This window comes from Pagrus major, chromosome 7 (genome assembly GCF_040436345.1).
Source record: "Pagrus major chromosome 7, Pma_NU_1.0".
Taxonomy (NCBI): domain Eukaryota; kingdom Metazoa; phylum Chordata; class Actinopteri; order Spariformes; family Sparidae; genus Pagrus; species Pagrus major.
In genome coordinates, this window is record NC_133221.1 from 7,765,605 (window position 1) to 7,792,700 (window position 27,096).

At 44.3% G+C, this 27,096-nt stretch overlaps 1 protein-coding gene across 1 annotated transcript; it reads left to right on the top strand.

The window, feature by feature from the left end:
• Window positions 1-1,964: 1,964 nt before the first annotated feature.
• nol4la (nucleolar protein 4-like a) lies at window positions 1,965-25,828 on the top strand. Its single transcript, XM_073470771.1, has 11 exons — window positions 1,965-2,306; window positions 13,475-13,630; window positions 16,391-16,502; window positions 18,770-18,879; window positions 21,906-22,047; window positions 22,729-23,021; window positions 23,102-23,287; window positions 23,852-24,040; window positions 24,152-24,271; window positions 24,400-24,589; window positions 25,614-25,828. The coding sequence occupies exons 1-11, from the start codon at window positions 1,965-1,967 to the stop codon at window positions 25,826-25,828; spliced, it is 2,055 nt and encodes a 684-aa protein (XP_073326872.1).
• Window positions 25,829-27,096: the final 1,268 nt, after the last annotated feature.

Below are 27,096 nucleotides of genomic sequence, written 5' to 3' on the forward strand. Positions count from 1 at the left end.
TAGACGTCAAAACTTCCCCCAGACTCCATCACCATGAGGGTGAGTAGATAACGACTGGATATTCCCTCTCGGGTGAACTTATCCTTTAAGTACCGTTCGCTCCTAAAATGTACTCAGTTACTTTCCACTACTTGTTTTGTCAAGTAGAAGGAGATGAGAGGAGGAACCCTGGGTCATGTGTTTGCATAGATAACCAACTGGAGCTTCATGTCCAAACCCAAACCTTTTCAAAATAAGAGTCGTGCTGAGATGTTTCCTCCCCTGAGGGGTGGACAGGGAGCCCCTGGAGCTGTCCTGAGAGCGAGGACACTGCAGGAGACCAAAATGATGAAATGAAAGGAAATGTCTTGCAAAGGTCTCGGACATTCACACACACACACACACACACACACACACACACACACACACACACACACACACACACACATGCGTTCAGTCTGTCTCTCTATCTGACCGGTGCGGAGCTGCTCGTCGGTCGAGGTGGGGCGGTTCTGTTTTGTCTGAGTCAGGATGGAGAGATGAGGACGGGGCATCCCACTCACCCTCTGCACGGCCGGAGACACTGCTGCGCTGCTGTCATGGCAACAGCAGCAGTCACCACCGCCAGCATGGGCCTATAATGCGCAGGCCAGGAGGAGTCACACACACACACACACACTCACACACACACAATGAGAGCACGACACCACACAGGCAGAAAACTACACATCGGAGACAAATATAAATCATAAATATATTAAATATATGCAGTTTCTGTCTCTTGTTCCTCTGAGTGACTGAATAGAAATAAAAAAAAAAACAATAAAATGATACGTTTCTCTTTTATGGGACAGATGTTGAGCATTAAACTCAGCAGGACTCTCAAGAGGAACTTCCTTTCTCACATCACTGGTTTCTAAAAACATGTAAAGTAGCTGTTAATTAATTCAGTCACACGGTGCAACACAAAACAAAATCACAGTTGGATATATCACAATACGTTTGCCTTCTTATAAATAGGTGTTTATATCCACATCACTGGCCACTTGAATCTGCCAATAAAAAAAAGTGTCTCCAACTCGACAGGAGGTCGTGTTATGAGTGTTTTCCAGCATATTCCTCAGACTGTATCAAATAAACTCTGCCCCCACCCTCTCTCACCTTCCACGTCTCTAAATCGGACATTTTCTCTCTGCGTCTGGGCAACACGGCGCTGTACTTGTGAACCGCAGGCTTTTTTTTTTCTCTTTTTTTTTTTTTGCTGCATATGAAGCCAGTTACCGGTGAAATGCAGACACGCAGAGAGTGTCTTTAGACGGGATAGAAAGAGAGAGCAGAGACACGTTACGAGCGAGAATCGCATTCAAACAGGTGTGAGGAGCTGAGACAATCCCAGGTGGCGCATGCTGATCGGATATGTGGCCACGCAGGAGCGCATTGTGAGCATCTTTGCGCTTATTTATTTATTTTTTTTAAGGGTTGAGCAACCCGCATCCGAAAATAGTGTTGGCTGTTAGAAAGTAGGTCGATAGGAACTGAGAGCGACGTTTGTTTCCGCGCTTTTGTCTGTGTTCTTTGTTGTTTAGCGAGGACTGTGGTTTTTTTCCCCCAGCCTACCCTTTAGTGAGGAGCGTTTTACGCACAGGTGGGAGATACCCGCTCAGCGTACTGTAGGACAGCCCCCCTCTCCTCTCCTCTCTGCTCCTCAGCGGATGATGTGAGGAAGTGACATTTTTCACCGCTGCGGTTCGGGACAGCACTGCTCCGCTGCAAACAGGTGTGCTACTGTCCGGGTCACTCGTGCCGGGGAACCACAGTGAGGCAGCGTCCCAAAACCGGAACCAAGCACTCCCGGACGCGGGACAGCGGGGACCACAGGAGGAGAATCAGCCGGCTCAAGTCTTTTTCTTTATTAGCCTGGGCTGTTTGAACGGGATCAGACAGAGAGGAGAGAGAGGGAGAGAGAGAGAGGGAGAGAGGGAGCGATGGCAACGAAAAAGGCGTGCGTGGATGCGCCCAAAAGGAGCCGGAGTCCGGTCGTGTTGGAGGCGGAGATGTTCAGTGAATTTCAGGACTGGTGTCTCCGGACTTATGGAGACTCCGGTAAGACAAAGACCGTCACCCGGAGAAAATATAACAAAATCATGCAGACACTGTTGCAGAACGACGAGTCGGACGGCGTTTATATCGACAACAGCCACATCAACGCCAAATTCAAATTCTGGGTGAAGTCTAAAGGATTTCAGGTCGGAACCAACGTGCTGGGAGAGCACAACAAGAAAGGAGCTCCAGGGAAACCCGTCCTATATGTCCCGGTCAAGTCAACGGTAAAGTGTGTGTGTGTGTGTGTGTGTGTATGTGTGTGTGCATGTGTGACACAGAGAGATCGTGCGTGTGCACGCGCACGAGATGTCCCGTCGCCGCCTCGGCTCTAAGTTGTCATTATATCAGGCCGCTCTCACGCATCCGCCTCATGAATAAAATGACAACTTATAACGCTCCGGCGTCCCGGCTCGCCCTCGTCCTTCCTCATAAAGCTTCACTTTGTCCACATCCCAACCGGAGCAGCCCTACTCTCATCCCTTGCTGCCATAGCAACGCCGGTGCCTCCTGGCAATCGCAATTGTAAAAGGTGGCTATCATGCATAGCCATCTCGCCAGTGAGGTTGAAGTCCTGTCCGCGGCGCTCTGCTGCCAGCGAAGCACGAGATAATTGACTATTGACAACATTTAGTTTGTACCGTGCTGTTCAGGTCTCGTGGAGCCCGATGTGGCGATGCTGTGTGCGCGCGCGCGCGTGTGCGCATGCAACGGCATGTTGACGGGTCGGGTATGTCAGGGTATGTCAGGGTGCTCCGGTGTGCTCTCGGAGGGACTGGAGGGTATCGAGGCCGAGTCAGGAGATGTGAGGTTCAGCTTCCCGCTGTGAGGCTCAGCGGGTTTGATTGTCAGAGATTCATCACAGACACGCGCCTCACTGTCCCGTCTGAACCGGACTGTGTGTGAATGATTCGTCTTCTCTTGAGAGAGCAAAGCCCGATCCATGAAACAATCAGATAGCTGTCTCTTTTTTCACAAACATATCACTGTGTGGCTGCCAGTCTGAGTCTCAGTGTTTGCACCCCACTTTTCATTGTCCTGGGCAGGATGCGGATCGGCTCGCAGGCACTCGTTGCTCTGGCAACACCTGTGTAGTCCAGGATAGTGTGTGTGTGTGTGTGTGTGTGTGTGTGTGTGTGGGTCTGCCGCATTTTATTGTGTGTGTTCCGACATTAAGCTCTATAACCCCGTTTAAGACCTGCCTGTGTGAGGGAAACATTTAAAAACGCGTCTGTACATTTGACGGAGGGTGGCGGCTGTGCGTAATTGGTGACCACGTGAGAGGCTGTGGCGGAAACAAAAGGGGCTGCACGGGACTGATGGCGACATACGCCCACAGTTAGAGCTCAGACTTCACTTCTCCGTGTCTCTAGTGGTGATGATGGGAGTCAGGTCAGCGCACGTCCCGCCGCACAGCCGGCGCGTGAGGGGTTAAACAACACATCCCTCTTTCACCAAGATAAACATGTTACATGGTGAACTGTCAGCGGTGCCCCAGCAGCTCTATTGGTGTGCGCGCATCGATGTCTCTGTGTGGTGTTTGGGCCTGCTGTGCCAGCAAGGAGACAACCACCATTTTAAATAAGCGCCTCCAGGGAATAATCTCCCCCCACCCACCCTGCTGGGACAGAGTCTCTCCGGACCTCACAGAGCGCAGACACATTTCTGTTAATAAACAGGAGACATTACTGGCACCGATTAGACCCAGAATCCTTTGATTCGGTTTGAAAAGCACTGATCCCTCCACAGGTGTTTTACCTGTATGAATGCACATTTTAGATTTAGGCCAACTGCCTTTACAAAACTGCTCTGATCTGCTCTCAACATTATGTTCCCCTCTGGGCAGGAGGGCAGGTGTGATCTGTCTCTGCAGGTGCAGATGGTGCCTGAATTGTGTTGTTGATTAGCTTTTGTCTGCGGCTCTTGTCAATTCTTGTTGAGATACATTCTTCTGTCTTCTTGTCCAACATATGTGACAGCGAAACGTTGTCCAGGTCAGCCTGATGTCTCTGTGAGGCTCATTTAACAATGGCTGAGCTGAAATAATTAGCTGAGCAGTCTGTCAGACCATAACTGAAATCAACTTCCCCAAAGCTCAAATGATCAACAGTTGATCAGCAGAAAAATTAACTGGCAACTTGGGCTGCAACAAAGAATACCAGAAAATTTTACATTTTAAGAAGCTGGAACAAGAAAAGCTCTCCCGGCAGCTGTTTTGTTAGTCAAAAACCCATTAAACCCAATATTTTCTGGTTCCAGCTTCTCAAATGTGAGGATTTGCTGCTTTTCTTTACCTTAAATGTTAGTAAACTGAATATCTTTGGGGTTTGATTACATAAAATAAGAAATGTGAAGACACCAACAGGCCCTTTTCTGTATATTCTGAGATTTTAATTTGGAAAAGATCAAGTCAACATCTTTGGGTTTTGAGCAGATAAAATAAGAAATGAAGTGAAAACAGGCCTTTTTCAGTAAACAGGTTGATTAAAAATAATCTGCCGCCAATGAAAATAATGGATAGTTTCAGCCTTAAAGTGACAAGAAAGGATCCAGTTGAATTTGGCCGCCACAGACAGAAAGATTTAATCCTACAATCAATTTACAAAATAAAGGTTTGTCTCGGGACGTCCTCTCCTCCTAAAAGAAACCACTATTCATAATCTGTATTGGAAAATGGCTCTAAATGTTTGTTCAATAATTATATTATACATTTTCTAGAGCCAAAACACAAATATTCTCTCGTTCCAGCATCTTAAATGAGAGAAATCGCTGCATTTCGTTGTCTTAAATGATAGTAAATTGAACGTCTTTGGGTTTTGATTACATAAAATAAGACATTTGAAGACACCAACAGGCCCTTTTCTGTACATTCTGAGATTTTAATTTTGAAAAGATCAAGTCGATGTTCAGATATCTTGTTCAGTACCGTCACCAGTCAAAGGAGACTAAGAAAACCTGAAAATATTCACATTTTAAGAACCAGCATCCAGAAAAATCACTAATCGACTAATCATCGCAGCTCTATTATCAACTTTATTGATAGTTAAATCATCTTTTCAGCCATTTTTTCAAGCGAAAACACAAACATTTTCTGGTTCCAGCTCCTCAAATGTGAGGATTAGCTGCTTTTCTTTGTCTTAAATGACAGAAAACTGCATATACTTGGGTTTTGATCAGATAAAATAAGAAATCTGAAGTCATAACAGTGAGTATAGCTCACTGTTTATTGGAGACGAGTGCAGACAGTTTGTAGCTGATATCATAAGGCGGGAGGGGAAGACTCCCCCTGACTCAGCTCCACTTGGGAAATTTAAACAACAAGCGAAACATCATCCAACACAAGCTGCTTCTAATGATGAGTCAGAAGCAAGAAAGCAACCAATTTATATGCATGTGACTATTAGAAAGCATGATTTTTTGATTCAGGCTTTATAAATAGGCCGTCCTGGGCCAGTGGAAAAGTGACACACACACGAGCAGACGTACAAACACGCACACACACAATGGTCAGTGCCTCCTCATGGCTGCAGGGCCGGGGGCGTGTCTCTGGAGCTCGAGCACTGGAAGCCCCGCTGCAGCTGCTCCCAGGGTGTGCCAAGTTTCTGTATGGGGGCAGGAATGGGGCTAAATGACGGGAGGCTGGGTGGGGGTAGGGATGGACGGAGGCTGATGTGCAGACAGAGAAGGTCTCTTCTACGTATCAGTGAGGCACACAAGGCGGCTTCAGTGCGAGACGGGACAGAAATGGCCGGGCACAGTAGCACAGATGCTGAAGCACAGAATTATTTTCTTCTTCTGTCCACATCGACTCAACTCGGAGAATCCGGCGGCCCCTCAGTGAGGAGACGCAACCTCGTTTAGCTCTCATTATGTCCTGATTAGAGGACGCTACAGAGGAGGAGGGGAGCAGGACCAGGAACACACACACACACAAGAGATGCACCGCAGAATCGCACACGGCGTGAGCACAAGACTTTCCCCGAGACGACGGGAGTCAGAGTGCAGCCCGTTTCAAAAGCAACACTTAAACGCCCTGTGCTTTTCCTTTCAGCTGACATGAGCATTGTACTGAAAAATTTGAAGTACTGCGAGCTGATGCTTTTTGTTGCCATGCCAACTGAAATCTGTAAATATCTCTGTTCATCTCGCACAACTAGGTTTGGGTGGACATGCTCTGACACACACACGCACACACACACACACACACACACACACACACACACATAGGGTCTATGTATATACATGTAACAGCTCAGAAACATTTGACATTATGTTTAAAAGTGAAAGCTGAATCGTGCTCTCACAATCAACCTCAGCTTCTGCAAACCTTTATATTGATTAGTGATTGATTAGTCCAACATACCAGAATGTACAACCGCTCAGATCAAACATTTAAAGGACACATTTTATTCTTTATTGTTTTTTTAACAATCCTTCAGTGTTTTATATAGTTTATTGTGCATGTAAAAGATCTCGACAGTGAAAAAAAAGTCAAAGTCCGCTTCCTGAAACGCTTCGTCAGTCGTCCCGTCTTTAATTCTGCAACTTTGTGACATCACACCGTGTCACCATGTCACATATTTGCATAATCGATGCCTGTATTCACAGCAGAAGTGATGCTAACTGGAAGCTGAAAACACGACAGAGCCGACCGGTGACACGGTGAGCGGTGCTGGCTCAGGCGTGTGTGAGTCGACCAATCACAGCAGACTGGGTATTCAGGAGGGAGGGGGGCCTTAAAGAGACAGGAGCTAAAACAGAGCGTCACGAAAAATTATCCGAAAGCTGAAATGATCAACAGTTGATGAGCAGAAAATTAACTGCTAACTAGAGCTGCAACTAGTAATTTATTTAAATTTTAATTAACCTGTTGATTATTTTCTTGATTAATCATTTGGGCTATAAAAATGTCTACCATGGTTTCAAAAAGCTCAAGGTTTTAAATGTCTCATCTGGAAACCAGTCAAAGAAGACAAAGAATACCAGAAAATATTCACCTTTTAAGAAACAGGAACCAGAAAAATCAACTACTTGATTAATCGACTAATCGTTACAGGCGGATAAGCAACCGTTTTGATACTCAAGCAATTTTTCCTAGCAAAAACACAAAAAATTTCAGGTTCCAGCTTCTCAAATGTGAAGATTTGCTGCTTTTTTCGTCTTAGATAATAAACTGAATATCATTTTAATCAGATAAAATAAGAAATTTGATGACGCCAACACACATTTTTCAGTATATTCTGAGATTTAGATTTTTTTTAAAGATCAAGTCGATGTTTCAATGTCTTGTTTTTTATGGTAACCAGTCAAGACAAAGACTACCAGAAAATAGTCACATTTTAAAAAGCCAGAAGAAGACAAATCAACTAATTGATTAATCAACTAATCATTTCAGCTGTTTTTTCAGGTAAAAACAGAAACATTTTCTCGGTCCAGCTTCTCAAATGTGAGGTTTTGCTGTTTTTCTTTGTCTTACATGACGGCAAACTAAATAATTTTGGGTTTCGATGAGATACAATAAGAATTTTGGTGTTATAATTTTCATTTTCAGTAAATTATCAACAAAAAACAGCTTAATGGCTGATGAAAATAACTGTTAGTTGCAGCCTTAACCGCCTGCTGCCCACATTTCTGTTTAAAGTTGTTATTTTTTACAGTATCATCATGTGTTACACATCCCCAGAATCAGCACAACCAGAGCCGATTGCATATGTCACCTAATAAAAACTTAAAACTATAATAGGTTATATGAGCCCATAAAACAAATACAAACAAAAAAACAGAGCTTGAATTGTCAGTAATTTTGTCAAAGTGACAGGAAAGGATCAAATTAAACTGGGCTACCACGGATAGGAAGATTCAATCACACAATCAACTTACAAAATAAAGGTTTGCCTCGGGACGTCCTCTACATCCACTATTCATAATCTGTGTCTTGGAAAACGGGCCCTAAATGTTTGCAGCTCACCGTCAGCAGGGAAGAGGAACATCATCATTATTATCTGATTAATTAGTCCACATCTCCCTCGAGAGCTCCTCTTTTGTGGACGGGCCAGAGAGTCAAAAGAATAGTGGCCCTCTTATTCTACTGCATTTGCATTAATGCTATTTCTGCACAGAGGATCTCCTGAGCTTTTGTTCGACGTGTGTTTTTGTATTTAAACCCTCTCTGGCAGCGCTTATTAGGGGGCAACACATGGGCTCACACTCATGGGTTTTTCAAAAGGAGAAAACGCTCGTCACCCCAAACAAGAACCGTCTTGATTCAGTCACAGATGGACTGAAGCCGGATTCACCCCGCGCGTGATTGACTTGTTCATCAAGTGCTAAAGGTGGAGACGTGTCTGTTTTGAGGCTCTAACGAGACTCATAAAGAAGTTTGTGTCAATATATGTTCGTTTCAGACGTGTTACTGTGACTTACTGGTGATGAAATCCATCCATCCCTCTGTGGTAGTTTTGTGTGTGTGTGTGTGTGTGTGTGCGTGCTCGTACAAAGAGGGGGTCGCTGATCGCATGCTCTGTGTTTCCTCCCTTCAGCACCCTCTCTGTTGCCATGGAGAGACCGTTCTTTGCTTTCCCATAGGAGGAGAAATTAACACCATTTTTAACTGGCCCGGGGGCCTCCCCCCTGTGTGGGAGATAGTCTGAGTTCTGCTCCACACACTCGCTCACTCACACACACACACACACAGTCTCTTTAAGACGGCAATAATCTTCCTACCACACCGCTACTGTCATTTTTAATACCTTTGCAAGGCCAACATTAAACTGGGACAGCATGATAATAGCCTGGAAACGTTGAAATGGACTCTGGGATGTGATGATGTATCTGCGCGAGTCATTTACATACCATTTGAGTCAGCGAAGGGCCGGTCTGCTGGACCGGTGGGACCGTCTGTGTCTCCGGCTCTGTGGGATATTGGGGATGTCACACACTCTATCAAATAATGTTCATCATGGGAGCGCGCGCACACACACACAGACGTCGGACAGAGGGGCAGAGCTCACCTAATGTGGATTTAATGACGAGGGCTTTGTAATTGAGGCAGAGAGGAGGAAGAGATGGAAGGGGACTTGATTTATAGAGAAAATGTGGAGGTAGTAGTCCCAGTTTTTCTATCACATGAGCCTTTAATTTGTACTCTCATCCCCTTGGAGCACACGCACACACACACACACACACACACACACACACACACACACACACACATGCAGAAACTGAGATTGTTCCATTTATGTGTCCATTAGCCGGCTGATAGATTCACAGAGGGGAGATGGGGCTTTAAAAGATGACCTGTTGTCACATCTGCAGTGAGATAATCTGAGTCATGAGTACTGTTGACACAGCCATCTTTACTCCCTACTTGCTGGCAGCACACACACACACACACACACACACACACACACATTGAAAGTACCTGAGCACACATCACCGCCACTGCCACAACTTAAGCTACTTATTGTGCAGCCTCCTTACAAAATAAAACACCTCCTTCAAGTATGCGCTGCCACTTAAACCTAAATTGAGATTTTTTTATTTTTTTTTTTGCATGTGACACGAGTGTTGGAGCTAATTTTTCTTCCATCTTCGGCGGCCTGTCTTTGTGACCCAGCTGCTTCCCGTGAACCCCTCCTCCTCCTCCTCCTCCTCCTCCTCTTCCCTTCACCACCTCCTCCTCCTCCTCCTCCTGACCTGCCTGTGTGCAGGACTGCTCCTCTCTCCCCTCTCTGCTCCAGTGTGTGTGTGTGTGTGTGTGTGTGACTGCCAGCGGGGGTGGGGGCAGCCGACTCAACCCCTCCAGTCTCCTAGCAACAGAGCGGTTTGGTGCGGGACAGGGAGCGCATGCAGGGGATGGGGGCTGGTTGTACAGTGGCTTGGGGGGGGGGGGGGGGGGGAGCAAAGTCCTCCAGGATTAGAAAGACGGAGAGAAGGAGGCGAGGAGGAGAAGGAGGGCGAGAGTTTTGCGGTGTTGTCGGCGATTAGGGATGCTGACATGTCTCCTTTGCTCTTTAAAATGGCATGCTGCTGCTGATGAGACCAAATATCTACAGCAGCGCTGTTCAACAGCTGTTCTCCTCCGAGATGCTTCGGCTACGAGCGCTGCCCGGTACACATGCACTGCACTTAAACACACATGGCACGCACAAGTGCACACACTCAAAGCATGTTGTGTTCAGAGGTGAATGTTTAACTCCCTGTTGACTCGTGTTTGGAAACTAAAGAGCTTATCGGTGCAGAGGAGTCCGAGAAGGCCTTGAAAAGAAATGCAGTGTTGCCTTGCTTGAGGAGTAGCAGTACACAAAAGTAGAGCCAGATTAATGGATTAGTAGAATAATCAGCCCCTATTTTTATAATTGATTAATCATCTTAAAGGTGAAGTTTGTATAGAGCCCGACCGATACTTGATTCTCACAGCCAATACTGTTATTAGGGAGTGAAAAATTAAGATATCGACATAGGCCTATAAGCGACAGACCTGACCCACACCAGACATGTTCATCGAGCCGACACACAGCTTGACTGATGGCACTTGATGACCACAAGCAGACCATACCATGAACACGTCTGCCAGAAGTGAACCAAATAAACAGGAACTAGCCTAAATCTGGGCCACAGCTCATTTCTATTCTGGTGGACGGGCTGTGGCCCAGAGTGGGGCCAGTTCTGGTTTATTCAGTTTATTCTTGGCTGACATGAGGCCATGGTATGACCTGCTTGTGGCTCAGCTTTGGCAAACAGGAGTGGACTGCCCAAGTGTCATCATGCCATGCGGTATGTGGGCCGGCCCGCCACCTGCGAATTATCCCTCAAATTTCGTTATCAAACACTTGTGACAAAGATCCGCAACAGAGGCAGGATGTTTTACATTTCAACAATAAACAATACTCTAAAATGACATGAGAGGTGAGGGTGAGACGAGGGGTGTTCAGTTGGTTGCTATCTGCAACCTCACCTCTAGATGCTACTACATCCTACACGCTGAAAAAAAAATAGTTTCAGCTTCTTGAATGTGAAGAAGACACAGGACGATATTAATAAATTTAATATCCAACATAATTGTGATGCATGATAGCGATAATCATCAAAAATATTCTTTAAACTTTAAAATAAAAACTAAACTTGCATTACTCGACTCACTTTAATCTCACATTTTGTTAGGAAACAAATATTTTGATTGCATCACAGATGAGACATACATCCTTTGTTGTTTAAAAACAATCAATCAAATAATGTTAAATATGATATAATTCATTATAATGTGGTAAAGCGGTGATCTCAATCCAACGTATTTACACACATTAAACATTTTATAGGGGGAAACAATGTGCATGACATGCCTTCAGCCATGGTGACAGGCTTAGGCAATTCAAAATAAATCAGGAAACCACTATGACCGTACGTCAGAGAGCTAGACAGCTTTCGAGTCTTTCATGTGAGGATATTCACGTTTTTATCTGTTTCTTAGTACAAGCCATCACTGGGAGCACTGGCATTGGTAGCTTTCTGTGTTGCACCATTGCCGGCAAACAGGAGGATCCTGCTCTTTATGGAGCTCTCTGTCCTGATTGGATAAAGTGGGCGGGGATACCAGAAAGATTTTCTTCTCTTTTACCGCATGAGCCGAGGGAGGATAGACGTGGGTTACTCGCCAAATACAAAGCTATTTAACACTCATTTTAATAAGAAAATAATGCTCACAGCAGCTTTATCGATTATCCCAATCATGAATATTTCACCACGATCAGGTTTTTTATCGCAAACCGCAATAAAATCTTTTATCGTTGCTGCTTTTCTTTGTTGTGTATATCTTTAAAACGATGATCTTTGTGTTTGGTTGGACACAAAAAGACCTTTAAGACTTCACCATGGGCTTCAGGAAATTGTGATGGACATTTTTCTGACATTAATCGAGCAAGTAATCCTTATTGCAGATTCTGGTCTTAGACTGAGACTTCTGCAGGTCCATCACTGGTGGGTTGGGTTTCAGGTCAGAGGGTTCACTCCCAGCAGAATATCTGGTGTGCATGTCGGATATTTTGTTGGGGTAGAATTCACCGGAGGATGCAGCCGCGGTGTGGGTGCACTGCACACCCCACAGTTGTATGAGATTATCTAAATCCAGCGTGAATGGACCTGACACCATTGTCCCAAGCAGCAGCAGCAGCAGCAGCAGCAGCGGTGGCGGTGGTGCTGGTGATGTCACCGGGGAAAAGATGATGATACCTTCAAGTGCGATAGATTACAGCTGTGATGATGAGGTGGAGGATTGCTATTATTTCATTTATTATCATTACATTTAGCCCATGCTGACAGGGGAGAGTGGCGAGAAGGGGAGAGAGACAGAGGGAGAGAGGGAGAGAGAGAGAGAGAGGGAGAGAGAGGGCCGGATTAAAACAAACCGGCTCTGTGAGCTGGTTTTAGTTGCCATGGCAACGATCATTACCTCGCACTTGGGAGAGCAGGAGCAAGGAGAGAGGAGGGGAGGAGGGGGTAGAGAGAAAGAAAGGGAGGAAGAATGACGGGACGGAGGTAAGGGATGAAGACGCAGGAGAGGATGAGGGAAAAAAAAACGAGAATATCAAATGTCAGATCCCAGGAAGTGTGCAGAAATGTCAAGGAGAGGAGGGATGGATAAAAAAAAAAGTGTGATTCCTCAGTGCCAGAGGGACAACTTTCTGAACTCAGACAAAAAAAGATCACTCCCCACCTAGAACCCAATCTCTAGAAAATGTCAGAGCTTGTCTCATATCAACGTGAAAGACAAAAAACTAATTAAAAGCCCAAATCCATTTTTTTTCGCCTCCATTTTTATGCTTGCTGGGACACTTTAAAATACCAGCAGGTGCAGGAATCTGAAGATAAGATCTAAATTCAGTGTGTTGACTGTGTGGTGAGGATGGAGCAGGAGGGAGGAAGGAGAGGAAAGCCCCATGTCGTGCTGCGGATGGAGGCCGTTGTCCTGGTGATCCCACTCGTGTACGGTGTGTCACGTGACCCTTTGCCCAGCACACCTGCCCGGGAGAAATCAGTGGCAGTTTCTATGGCGACAGGGTCAGCAGCACGAGCGCCAGAGGTGGTGGTAGGAGGGTCCGGTGCAGAGTCTGTGGAGTTGGTTATTTTTAAACATTGCAGAGATGAGGTGATGGTCGGGCCGAGACTTCTCCACCTGGAGGAGGAAGTGAAGACAGAAAGATGATGGTGGACAAAATGAAAGTTTTATTCTCAGTGCTGGTGAAGACACCTTGTGCATGAACCGTATGACTCATGTGCCTCCTCACGTCACACAGATGGAGGAATGTCTCCATTTGCATCTGTAAAAACAAAGATTCCTCAGCTGTAGATGACACACACATCATCTCTAAACAACAGTTATTACCTCTTTGTGTTTCAGTGTTCAGATGGGAACTCGGCCCAGGACAACTCCTCCCTGAAGCGTGTAGCTGTGGTTGAAGACTTCTTTGACATCATCTATGCCATGCATGTGGAGATGGGAGCCGACCCCGGCAGAGCACCCAAACATGCAGGCCAGAAGAAGACCTACAAAGCGGTGGGTACATCCAGCTAGGTGCCGGCAGGTCGCAGCTAGCCTTGCTAGCACTACTCTCGCTGTCTTTATACTTGTTGATGAGTATTTTTAAATTTGTAAACATAGCCCCGGCAGGAATTTTAGTTTTAAACATTTAAAAATGTGTGACGAAACAAGTGTTGACGTTAGCTTATGTCAAAGGTGTCTGCAAAAGTTAGCATGCTAACCAGCTAGCCCCAAGCCGTCCTGTCTTAAATACCTTTGTTTCTCAATTACTGTCAGCTAATAGGGCTACTTAGCTCCACGGCTAACTTAGCTGCTTGCTAACAGCAGCTCGTTGCTACAGCCAAAGATAGCGCCAAACAAAAGAATAGTACCATTTTAATTGTTTTATTCCCATTCAAGTTAGCCGGGCGCTAACCCGGAAGTTAGCGAGCTTGGTTGGCGGAAGTCTCTAGTGCGCACGCTCTATGAGCCCCACAACGCGGAAGAACAAGGTAACTTTATCGCCAGGTGGCCAGATTTAATGTAACGTCCTTGTTTAGCATGTTAGCATGGTACAAACAAAGTACAGCTGAAGCTACGGGAAAACTGTTGAATGTACTTTTGAATGTATTTAGTGATAAACTGAAATATTGGACATATTCAAACTTTAAACTGATGTGACTACAAAACAAGAACTGAAGTTTTACAATAATTTCTGAGGGGACCATGAAAGCGTCAGACAGATTTCAGTCATACTAGCTGCTAGCAGTGGCTAAAAATGAAAGCTTCATCTCGAACACTCATTGTACCCAAGTGATTTGTTTTTGTCTTTGCACATTAAAAAACAGTGTCCTAAAAAAAGCCCATACATGACATACGTGAGCACATTTATAGCCAATGTTGGTACCACTTTGGTCCAGACTGAAATATCTCAACAGCTCCAACTCCAACAACAACAATATTCAAGGTCCCTAGAGGATAAATCCTAGTAACTTACGAGATTCCCAGACTTTTCCTCCAGCTGTTCAAACCTTCAATTTTCCAGATACTTTCATATAGTCAAGTCTGCTTTTTTTTCACCAGGCCAATAGTCGTCTATCCGCCAGTGTCAGGAGCCATCAGTGAGCATCTGTGTGTGTCCCAAACCAGTGGCACTAGTCGGCCTTTGTTAACAGCTTTTTGGCCAATTGAGCGTGTAGAATTGGCGGTGGGTTAACACTTGAACAATCCCTCTGATTGGCTGTTGAAAAAGAAAGGGAAATCCCCCTTGAGCCTGTCGCTGTAATATCTGCCACCTCCGCCATCTGCAACTTTTTATCAGACATACTTTTGACTTTAAGTGGCTACATTAACCTCAGTGGTGACAAAAAAAAGCTGCTTTATCATAACAATGGTTTGTATTTCTGCGGTCCCAAATCTTCCAATTTTGTCTTCTTTTTGAATGATGAATACAGACGACAGCTACCTGGTGGTATGGAGTGGTTATTTCCTCTCAAGCAGTTGCACAGAATCTTTGCGGTGTGTTCAAATGCAGCTTTTTCTCCTGACACACAGGCGATGTAACAGTCAGCCTTCATCGTTCATTGATGTTGGTTTAGTGTGTCTGGGCTCTTACATGGATGTTTGCCGGACAAACACCTTGAATCAACAATAACATTTTTTGGAAGCGTGAAAATTGCAGCATGCAGACAACAGACTCTCTTTTTCCTTTGTGTGAAAAATCACACTAGAATTTGTTTCTATTGAAAAAAAAAAAAAAAACGATGTCGGCATGACTAAGACGTCCCCTGACTGAAGGCATGCAGAGACCACCAAGACATTTTTTTTTTCTGTGAAAGACAACAGCCTGTACTTCTTCTTCACTCTGGCAACATATATTTTTTAGCATCAGGAGGGTTACCAAGGGAACCACTAACCACCTATCCAGGAAACAAGTGCTCGTCTCTGGAACAAAGGCAGCACATGAGTTAACGTTGCTTCCTGAGGTGTGGTCTCAGGTCGGGTGTGGTGTCCTGACAGAACAAGGGTCTTTGTATGCAGTGCGGTGTCAGGGGGGTTTAGCGGGACTTTGGTACCCCTCCTCTCTGCTCCCCTGGAGTAAAAAAAAAAAAATACCATGGAGCCAATTCCTCCTGCCCTGTAGAGAGGTCCTGTCACGTCTCATAGAGTGTACCCTTTTGAGGAGGCAGCATCACTGGGGCAGGGCATAATATGGAACTGTCACTGTGGCCTTCTGGGAGGTGAACGCTCCTCTGGGTGGCCTTTCCCTCTCAGCTGCCTCAAGGGGCCAGGAGGGGTGGGGGCAAAGGGGATGGGGAGCTGTGGCATTGGTGATGGTGATGGGCCGGTGGGGGTGGGCACCCCTGCTGCCTCTCCATGGTCACGTGAAGGTCGCATTTTACAGGGAAACGCCAGAGGGGGCGATGAGGGGAGGGTGGCACAGCAGTGGAGACAACAGAGGAGGGGAGGCTGGGCATGGGAGAGAGAGAGGTGCAGAGATGAGTTGACTGCACCTGAGAGAGCAGGAACAGGGAGGAAAAAGGATGACAAACACCACTTTGGTTATCAAAGCAGAAATATGTACAAGGCTGCAGCTGGAATTAGGCCATCCGAAGGCATGAGGGAGCGCCTAGAGGGAGGATTCCTCCTCATGCCACATCGAGATAACACATAATCACTGACCCCAAACTTTCACACATGCACGGCACAAAAAAAAAAACAACACCTGCACACATTTTGTGCTCAGCCACAGCCTGAGCCGTAACCCAGTCTCCCCTGCTTGCTCCCCCGGCACAGATAGCAGAGACCTACGCCTTCCTGCCCAGAGAGGCGGTGACTCGGTTCCTAATGAGCTGTGGAGAGTGTCAGAAGAGGATGCACATCAACCCCAGCACTGCAGAGTTCAAAGGTAACGACACACACCCGACCTGCTCAGTCTGGAGACATCATTAACTAATATGCTATTTTTGAGATTAACCTTTGAGAGTGGATAATTCTCAGATCCTTTGACACATGGAAAATGGTTAATTACTATGTAGAAATGCATGCGAGTATGAAGCAATCAATCTTCTGCAAGAACAGCCGGACAGATGAAGAATAATTTTACCTTCAGACTAATAGAAATGTTTATTTGGTTCATGACATGATGTTCAGTTTTTCCTCTGAATGACAGACGCGGTGACTCCTCCTTCGTCCCGTCAGACTGTAAACATGAGCTGATATGATCATTGCTGTTTGTATTTTGAAGAGTTTTTGAATCAAACCTCATTAATTAAACATATTGTGTATATCCATCACGGACATGATGTAACAAAGACTCAAGAGGACCACATCTCTGGGATTGTACAGACCCACTAAAATGATCACTGAATCCCTCTAGTGGCCGGTGTGGAGGCTGCAGGCGGCTGTCAGCCACATTGTTTGATTTCAGGTGTTACATACAGTCGAGGATGCTGCCTGGATTTCAGCTTTCGACAGGATATTGCAGCAATTCTGCCTCAGTCAAAGAAATCTGTCTGTAATTAGCTTATAGACCGTGCAGCCACTGAAATGAATTTTGCTGCTGTTGTATTCATTCTTTTGCTGTCCAGTTTGAATCTTTTACATTTCTACCTACCGTTATTTTGGAGCAGAGGTTATCAGACTGTTGGCTCTTACAGTTTGGCCATCACTGATGTCTTTTTCAGTCATCACACAGTCAGATCTCAACACGCAGACACGATACACATATCGTTTGATTCAGTGTAACGCTTACACTTTCTCGTCATGATATTTTATCTGATGTCCTTCATGAATACACTTTAACTAATCCGCTTACAACTCATATAAAACAGGTGCCCCTTATTAATCCAGAACTTGCCTGAAAATCATCATGTTTTAAAGTTTCCTTCAGTCACAAAATAATCCAGTAACAGCCGTTACTACTGCTTTTATGGCTACATTTCAGACAGGAATAGGAGATCGATGATTCAGCATACTTTAATAAGAGCCAGTCAAGAGTACTGTATGGGTGTGAGGGAAGTGGGTAACTCTTTATAATAGCCATTGTTAAAAATGGTATGTATCAGTCAACTTTAGATATCTTTTCTCGTTTGATATCTTGTTTTTTCCACCTCACAACTTCAGATTTAAAGTTGTAAAACCACTGTAGAATCTGATCCAACCCTGTGTAGTATAACATACTTTATGATATATCTAATTACTATCAATATATAATATTTTGCAAAGGGTTGTATTTCATTTATTGTTCCACAAATGAAAGTTAGTGTGCAGCGGTGGAAGAAGTATTCATATCATTTACTTAAGTAAAAGAAGCAATACTACACTTTAACATACTCATTGTGTTGGTAGTAAAGACGTATAAGCAACACAATGTATTTAAAGTACAGTGTTGTAAAAAGTAACTAAAAGTCATACTTGAGTAAAAGTAAAGATATCATGTGAAAATATTACTGTGGTACAAGTGAAAGTCCCCCATATGAATAGTACTTGTGTAAAAGTCTGAGAGTATCTGATTTTAAATGTATCCAAAAGTAATTTTCTGGCAATTAATACACTTAAGTATAAAAAGTACAAATACAAGTAATGTAATGTAGTAATTAGCTGTGATGGAATGTAACTAAGTACATTTACTGAAGTACTGTACTTGAGTACAATTTTCAGGTACTTGTACTTATTATCTAGTATTTCCATTTCCTGCTACTTTATACTTCCACTCCACTACACTTTTTATTCTACTACATTTATTTGATGACTTAAGTTACTAGTTACTTTGCAGATTACTTGCTACGTTAGAACCAAAATAGTCTGCTTTATTTTGAAATGAATACATTTTATTGGTGATTCTGATATTCAGAAAAAATCTGAATATTAGGTCAATAATTGGTTGACTCATAATTTACAGTACATACTGTACATGTTTGAGTAGATGTACTTAGTTACATTCTATCACTGTTAAAGTATCAGCAGTGAAAATACTAATTTTGATACTCGAGTAAAGTATGTCAAAGTTGGACTTAAACGCAGTACTTGAGGAGATGTACTTTGATAAAATACACATGATCCACTGAGGGTTAGTTCCCACTTGATTTATCTGCACGTGTCTGTGTTTATTAGACATTAAGTCTTTATGTTAGAGACTTTTTTGTGAGTGTTTTTTTTTTCTTTCTTTGTCAGAAAATGACAGACCGACCTCCCTGGTCCCGGACCTCATTGATTACAACATGCCTCTTACTGCCACCTACCTGAAACAGATGAAACTGCAGTGCATGACTGCTCCAGAGAGGGTAAGTACCTCTCTCTGCCAGTGGTGTAAATGTCTGTGAAGAGTGGGCATAGATACAAGGATTAATTAGACAGTCAGCCACTGTTAAGATCTCCTTTTCACTATAGTTGTCTTCACTGCACAAATCCCCTGATTGTTTTCTCTTCAGTCTCATCGAGGCTGCGGGGAGAAGCGCTTTGTGCAGAGCAGACAGAATAAGAAAAATCCCTCCTCTTAACTTTTAAATCAAAGAATCAGAGCAGTGCTCCTGCTGGGAGGAGGAGCTCAGTGTGAAAGCAGGATTAGTAAATCTGTGCAGAGTGACGTCACGTGCGAGACCCCTCCCATGTGTGGCTGTGACAGAAACACTCACAAACCGCTGTCACTGAAGTGCAGGGAGCGCTACTTGATGATGATACTGTCGACCTCACTCACGCATAATTAGGATTATCCGGAACAATGACCCAGACTGTGATTTGCGGGTGAGTACAAATTAACAAATGCTCAGGACTGTTGGCCGCATCTGCGTGCAGACTGAGAATGAGCAGGCCGATGATTTAATAATTAACCATCACAGAGGGTTACTGCACTGTTGTTGGAGACTTGTAGTAATTTGTTCCATATCTCTGCTGTGCTGGAGGAGAGTTTAAAGCAGCAGGTTATTTCCACTGAAGGCAGAAAGTGTGTGAACGTGTGTGTAGTCTGAAGCAGCAGTCACTTCTTAACTGTGGTTCTGCAGAACTTTGGTCCGGTCTGTTTAAAAGAGGGAGATGAAACGATGCTGCAGATCTGTTTTCCTCTCCTTTTACCAAACATTCTCACTGTCGTACACATCATTAAGTCCAGTTAGAGGCACGCATACAGGTCTAGTTATGTAAACATCACTAAGATAGAGCTGCAACTTGTTGTTGTTGGTCCTCAAAGTATTGCCGCACATGGTGTCCGATATGACAACATTTCTTTTAGATCACAATGCAGAAAAAGCTAAGTAAGATCTGGATCTGAGCATATTATGTGATATGGTCATAACTGTTGATGTGCTTTTAGGAGTGTGTTCCAGATGTGTAACTGTGCGTCTAATCTGTGTGTGACCTGACAGTTAAGTTGTATTGTATGTTATTGCATCGTAATCGTATCGTATCATCCAGTATCAGTCAGGCTCTACTTGAACTATCAGTTATTAGTGAAGAATGTCCAGATGTCCTTGTTTTCAGTGTACAACAGGTTAAAACCCAAAGATATTCAGTCTACTATCAGTAGCTGCTAGCAATCTACTATTACTAGCTCAAACTGCTGAATGTTTGACCTTTACTGCTTGAAAAATGACCCAAACGATTAATAGATTGTCAAAATTGTCACTTTTTTTGGTTCTTGATTGTAGAATAGTTACAGCTCTAAGAAAAATATCTCCATGCACAGAGATTGTAACGCTTTAACACTATAAGTTGCATCAACTTCTTAAGATACTGCACAGTGTGTGTTGTTTTGTTTGTCCTAATTGGTGAGACAATAAAGTTTCTTCTGTTCGATTATTATTAGTCTTTTTTTGGAATTAAAGTGTTTATTTATTTAAATATAAAAAGACAGTATTAATATTAGACAGTAAGATATCCAAAAGGCACATGGTAAATACACAAACTAGAACCAAAATAATCACTTGCCGACCAAAAAAAGCAAAGTAAAGCAATTTTGAATCTATTTGGATTCATTGTGCAGCCCTACTGTTCAGTTAAAATATAAATATAAATATCTGAGTCAAGGCCACTAAGTTAATTCTCATGGCCTCGGTTTTAAAGGCATATCCCCCTGTTTTATCAATTATATACTACCTTAAAACATTAATGATGCCACATTTCCAACTACGTTGAATAGTAATGTAATGTAGATGTAATTAGAGACTCTTCCTCCTCCTCCTTCTGCGTCTTCTCTCAGTTTAATGCTCACTAGGTACCTAATGGAGCCGTCACTGAGCATTTTCGGTCTCCCTAAAAAGACCTCTTACAGAGGGATGGCTGCGTATTCCCAGGAGTCTAGGCCCGTTCGTGTGCTCGTGCAGGGGGAATGATGAGAGGACGGGATGTATTTCTGCTCTGTTTCCGTCACACAGTCATTATGGTGTTGCCCCCTTTTGCCAGCTGACGCATGACGGCGTTCGAGCAGGCCAGAGAGGAGTCACCGTTAATATTGTGAAGCTCAGCACTGATGGCTCTTCAGTCGATGATGTTCAGTCATTTCTGTAGTTTGAAGCACAGCGTCTGAATAGTTTGTGAGATTATTCAGCTCTCCTTCGCTAATCCTTACCCCCGTGGTTTACTCACTCGTGTTACGCTACAACAAGCATCTTTAGGTTCTCTACGTAACAGAGTTAAAAATAGCAGCGCTCCAAGAAACATATTATTTAACAGGGAGGCTCCAGTATTTCCCTTTATTCTGCTGCCAGTCGTCAGCGTCTTTTATCAAGACTTAATCATGATAATAAATGGTAGGTTCACATTTTCTTCAAGACATAAATGTACATTGAAAATGTTATTGGTTGATGTAACTGCCCTACAGGCCTCAATGAGATTCAAAGAAGCAAGAAAAAGATGAACTTCATGCTGAAAACACTGAAGTTTTGTAAGGTTCCCACTTGATTTGTCTAATTTAAACTGCTTAAGCCTCATATTCAACTTAAAAAAAACATTTTTACACAAAACAAAGACTGCAGGGTTTTGTCTCCAATCACAAACACTGACACAGCTTTAAAAAGGGATTTCTTTGTTGACTGTGTGGACAGCAGGAACAATTATGGCGAGCAATACTGCTTTTGATGCACACAAAGGGATGCCAGTGTTGCTTCAGGATAGACTTCAAAAAGTGTGAACCTCAAATGCCTCAAAAGACATGATCATAGTCTTTATAATCACGGGACGAAAGGGGAACTTTCGGGGGAAGTTTTGTCAGAAGTGTGAAGATCTTTCTCCTCATCACCTACAGTCCATGGCCTCTGCACATTCAGAGTTCGTTCTCTGTCTCACAGTCTCTTTCTCTCCCGTTGTCTCCCTTCAGGATGACAGTTCGGTGAGCAGCGAGGAGATGAACAGTGCTGAACCCACATGGGTCGCAACTGAGCAGCCCCCAGTGCCTGAGCCCAGTCCACCAAACGGAGACAGAGTCAGCAACTCAACAGCCAACGTTAAAGAAGAGGATGGTATGATGTCATTTGTTTGTGGTCATTTTTTTAGTTGTGTTTACATCTGGATTTTGATGGTAAACTCATTGCATAGGAAGCGTACAGATTGGTGTTATGCAGGAAACAGCTTGCCTTGTTCTTAGTGGACTAATCCAAATAAATCCACTCTTACAGGGGGTGGGACACCACCGCAGCCCCAATCCATTGTGCACCCCTCTCTCTCAGGGTACAGGGCTTAGAGAAGTAGGACAAAGGCCAACATTAACCTTCACAGATTAGGAGCCATTATAGAAAATACTGGAAATGGGGCAAAATCACTGGAAATAATAATTACTGTTCCAGTGAACGTAGGTGTGCACATGTAGAAACCATAAAGTAAGTTGAAAGGCTGTAATGTGCACCGACCAGGAAGTGAAGGCTCCCTTCCCCCACCCTCATCCCTCTTCGCTGAATCAACTCCTGTGAGTCCCCCTGTACAGTAACTTTTATTTATCTTGACAGTTGACCCCAATACTCACCTCCTTAACAGTTTCAGAAAGCACAACATTGAGGAAGGAAGTCCCATCCCGCTGTAGTAACACACCCAAGATAGAAAAATAGTTCCTACTGTAGCAAACAAACTCACATTCATTCACATTAAATGATGACAAAGATTCACACAGCTCATCTCTGTATCTGCGTCTTCATCCCCTCTGCCAGATGATGACTCCTCAGAGAGCGGCAGTGCCAACGGGCTGCCGGCCCTGACCTCCCCGGAGGTGCTGGCTGTGGGTGGGAACCCCCCAGATGGTGGGGCCCCTTACGGGGAGGTGACAGAGAATGGGTTGAGCGCTCCCCTGGACTTCAGCACCACCTCGCCCTCGTCCTCCTCAGAGGATCAGCAGCCGGTCAATCTGAGTGACAGACTGCTGCCGGCGGGGAACACGACTCCAAACTCTTACCCTGCAGACCCGAACAGGAAGTACCCAATCAAAACAGAGTACTCCAACAAGGTAAGACTCTTTGACCGAGAAACAGAAACAGCTCATTTGTCTGTTTACTGTATAAAAATTGTATTTTTGTGTGTTTGTAGTCCCCTCCTTACAGCTCAGGAAGCTATGACTCTGTGAAAACTGAACTGAGCATGAGCGCAGAGGACTTGACCTCTGGTCGGGCACAGATAATTGACGATGACGACGACGATCATGACGACCACGATGACAGTGACAAGATCAATGACGCCGAGGGTATGGACCCTGAAAGACTCAAAGCCTTCAATGTAAGTCTTACTGTCTAACTGTTGCAGATTAATTAATTAGAATAATTAAATTCATATAGTTAGGATACAATACAGTGCTGCTCTCATCTGTGGCTCTCCAGCGCTGATGGATACCAGCCGGCTCTGTAAAATTATAAGTATGGTTATGAATATGTAGATATTCTATTAAAGAGGAGAACAGAGAAGTCCCAGATCCAATATTGTGTAGTTCCCTATATTCAGTATTTGTTCTGTGAAAACCACTTTATGTGCATTTCTGGATCTAATAGAAACAAGGAGAGTTGCAGAGTTGTAAAAATGCAAACATGAGTGAATAACCCGACACTTGAAATATTGTCCCGAATATGAGAAATGATTCAATTTCCATCGCTCCTGTTTTCATCACCTCCCCCTCCCTCGTTATCCTCTCCTCTTCCTCTAACGCTCCCCCATCCCCTGCCTTCCCTTTTCCTCTCTTTTGTTTTCGACTCTCTCACACCCCTCTCCCTCCACCCTCCACCCTCCACCCCCACTCCCATTTTTCTGCTCTACATCCCCTCTCTCCCCTCCCCCTCTCCCTGTCAGATGTTTGTGCGTCTGTTCGTGGATGAGAATCTGGACCGCATGGTGCCCATCTCCAAACAGCCCAAGGAAAAGATCCAGGCCATCATCGAGTCCTGTAGCCGCCAGTTCCCAGAGTTCCAGGAGCGCTCACGCAAGCGCATCCGCACCTACCTCAAATCCTGTCGCCGCATGAAAAAAGGCGGTTTCGAGGTACAGAGTGCCCCCAGTTAAAGTGATGTCTGTGTAAATCCAACATGCAGTCATTAAATGCAGTGTTTCACCTTCATAATTGGCAATAAATTCGTTGAACCATCTTCCCAGATCCGACCAACACCTCCTCACCTCACCTCTGCCATGGCTGAGAACATCCTCGCTGCTGCCTGTGACAATGAAACCCGAAATGCTGCCAAGAGGATGCGGCTCGACGTGTACCCAGCGACGGTAACAGTCTTGGCAGTTTGTGTTTGTGCATTTGCCCAGCAGGGATGTGCTAGGATGGATACGCATCATTAATGCCCAACTGCACAACATAAACTACAACATTCTGACACACTGAAAATCTCTCACAGGATGAACCCGCCTCTGTTGACAAGCCCAACTCGAGGGATCCGACCTCTGTGGCCCCGTCGGCGTTCGCCATCTCCACCGCAGCATTTGCCCAAGACCAGCTCTACACCAACGGAGGCCTCAACTACAGCCTGCGAGGATACGGGACAGTCGGCAGCAACCAGCAGAACTCTGCAGCTGCACAAACCAACGGTGAGGAGCTTCTGTCAGTCCAGTTCAACCGAATGTGGCTTTAAAATGTTGTGTAGTGAGAAGAAATAGATAATGAAAATACTGCTCATGGTATTAAAGGGTCAGTTTGCACAAATTACAAAAAACACAACGTACATATTTCATCATTTAAATGTGCAGTATGCAAGCAGGGGGTATAATATCACCACAGTGACCGCTAACTGCTGCTTCTTATAGCTGTCATTAGCTAGTTAGCTCAGTTAGCCATGCAGCTAGCGGTAGGGAGTGGGAGCTGGGAGTGGTAAAACAAGACAGAATGAGCCAGGGCTGGTTGGAAAGCATGCTAACTTCAGTAAATATCTCTGCAACACAGTTCATAGGCACATGGGTGGACATGGTGAGCATAAAAGAAAATATGTTTTGAGGATTATTTTTGAGCTTTCAAGACATTCTTTAAAATCAGTGTGCAGGAATCTCCTTTTCTTCAGGAGCTCCTCTTTGGTGCATCTCTGAAATACAAGATGGGCACAGGCATTTTTCTTCCTGCTGGGGCCGGGGTATGTAGTCAGAATACCTTCAGTCATAATTACATAGTTGACATCTAGACACAAAAGGACTTCTCGGGGTTAGGATGTTTCTCTGATGCTTCTCCTGTATTGTACCCTTTTCTTAAAGTAGAAATAGATGCTGTTTCAATTTACCTCCTCCCTGTCTCTCCCTGTGGTGTTACTGTTGTTGTAAAGACAGTGTTAGCAACGGCTTACGGTCAACCTACAGCCCAAAGAGAAAAACAACCGTAAGAATCCCAATTTGATCTAGAAACCCTGATCTGAGCCAAAACACCCAATTGTAGTACTAATTAGGCAGGTTTTGGTACTTACTGATCTAGTAGGAAGAAAGTTGGTCTTGAACCATCTCAAATCCTGGTGGTAAGAGGAAACACATATCAACATGGGAACAGGCTTCGCCGGTGCTCTCCATCGAGTGAATGCCTGTCCGCTCACTCTTGTTTTACCTCATTTCATGGTTACCATTCTTTCTGCAGGTCCCACAGATCTGAGTATGAAGTCAGTCGGCCCAAACTCCACCTCCAGCTCCAACAGTCACGGTCAGGGCGGTGGCGGCGGTGGAGCTTCGGCTCAGCTCAGCCCTCCGGAGGTCACGGCGGTGAGGCAGCTCATCGCTGGATACCGGGAGTCTGCCGCCTTCCTGCTCCGCTCAGCAGACGAGCTGGAAAACCTGATCCTGCAGCAGAACTGAGACCCATCCTGTCGCTCTCTGTCGGTCTCACGCATCCGGGCAGACTTGCATTCAAAGACACAAACGTACACGAGTGATACTGCAGTGCACAGTGGGTCCTGTAGGTATGGTACCTTTGCTTATTCCCACATGTTTCTGTATTCGGACAGGCCAGAACATATCACAGGCTGAAAAATGTTTATTTATGCATTTGGTTCACTTTGACCTTAGTGCCCTGTTATCTGTAGCCATTCATCCCATTCAGCTCATTTTACCACTTCAACCTCCATCCGTCTCAGGAAGCGATGATCTATGTGAAAAAATGATCTGCACTGGTACACAGGGGAGTACCTGAAGTGTTAGCTGTGTCTATAACGCCACATTGGCTCATTTGTGCAGATGTTTGGACAAATTAGTGGGTAACTAGCAGTGATTTAGTGTCAGTAACTTTTTTTCTATCTTAACACAGATGTAAAATATGCTGTACAGTGGCATGATTTGATCGGGTCGTCTCCCTAAATTCTCTTCTGCGTTGCTTTCTGAACGTCCATAGATGAATCGCTGCTAAATCCACTGACCTGTTAACCTCAACAGCTACTGAAGGACGTGGTGACTCGCAAAAAAAGGAAAAAAAATAAACGTAGAGAAAGAAAAATAAAAACAGGACAGTGTTTGACAGTTTTCACCTGTAAATTTTGACCAACAGATCTGTTATAAAAAAAAAAATATACCTCGATCCTGCTCTGTTGGAGTTGTTTCCAGATTCAAGAGACAAAGACTCATTACCCAACGTGACTTCATTTTCAGTTATTTTATCAAGAATATTTCTATCACAGGCGATTTGTCATTAAACAGGAAGGAGGCTTTTAAAGAAGCATGGGTATGCAAATTGAGGTCACAGACACCTGTCAGGGAAATAAGGAGATTAATATATTGTTTAGACTCTTGGTTTTATAACCTGGAAGAGTGGAAAAAGGTGCAATATCGAAGATAATCAGTAATGGTGAGTTTACTGAGATGAATCTGTCAGAAGCGTTTTAAGGCATAAAAGAGGGGAGTACTTTACCACAATCTCCTGCTGTAACTGTAAAAAAAAAAAAAAAAAGAAATGATATCCCATGCAGCATTGTAGCCGATTTCAATGTTGTTGTTTGTTGTGAATACTGATCGTTATCGCTCACCTCATAACTGAGGCACTTTCATGTATTGGGATCAGTCATCCATCGTGAGAAAAGGAAATGGGACCTGGCAGAAAAATGAGACTTAATGTTGCACGTCTTTTTTTTTTT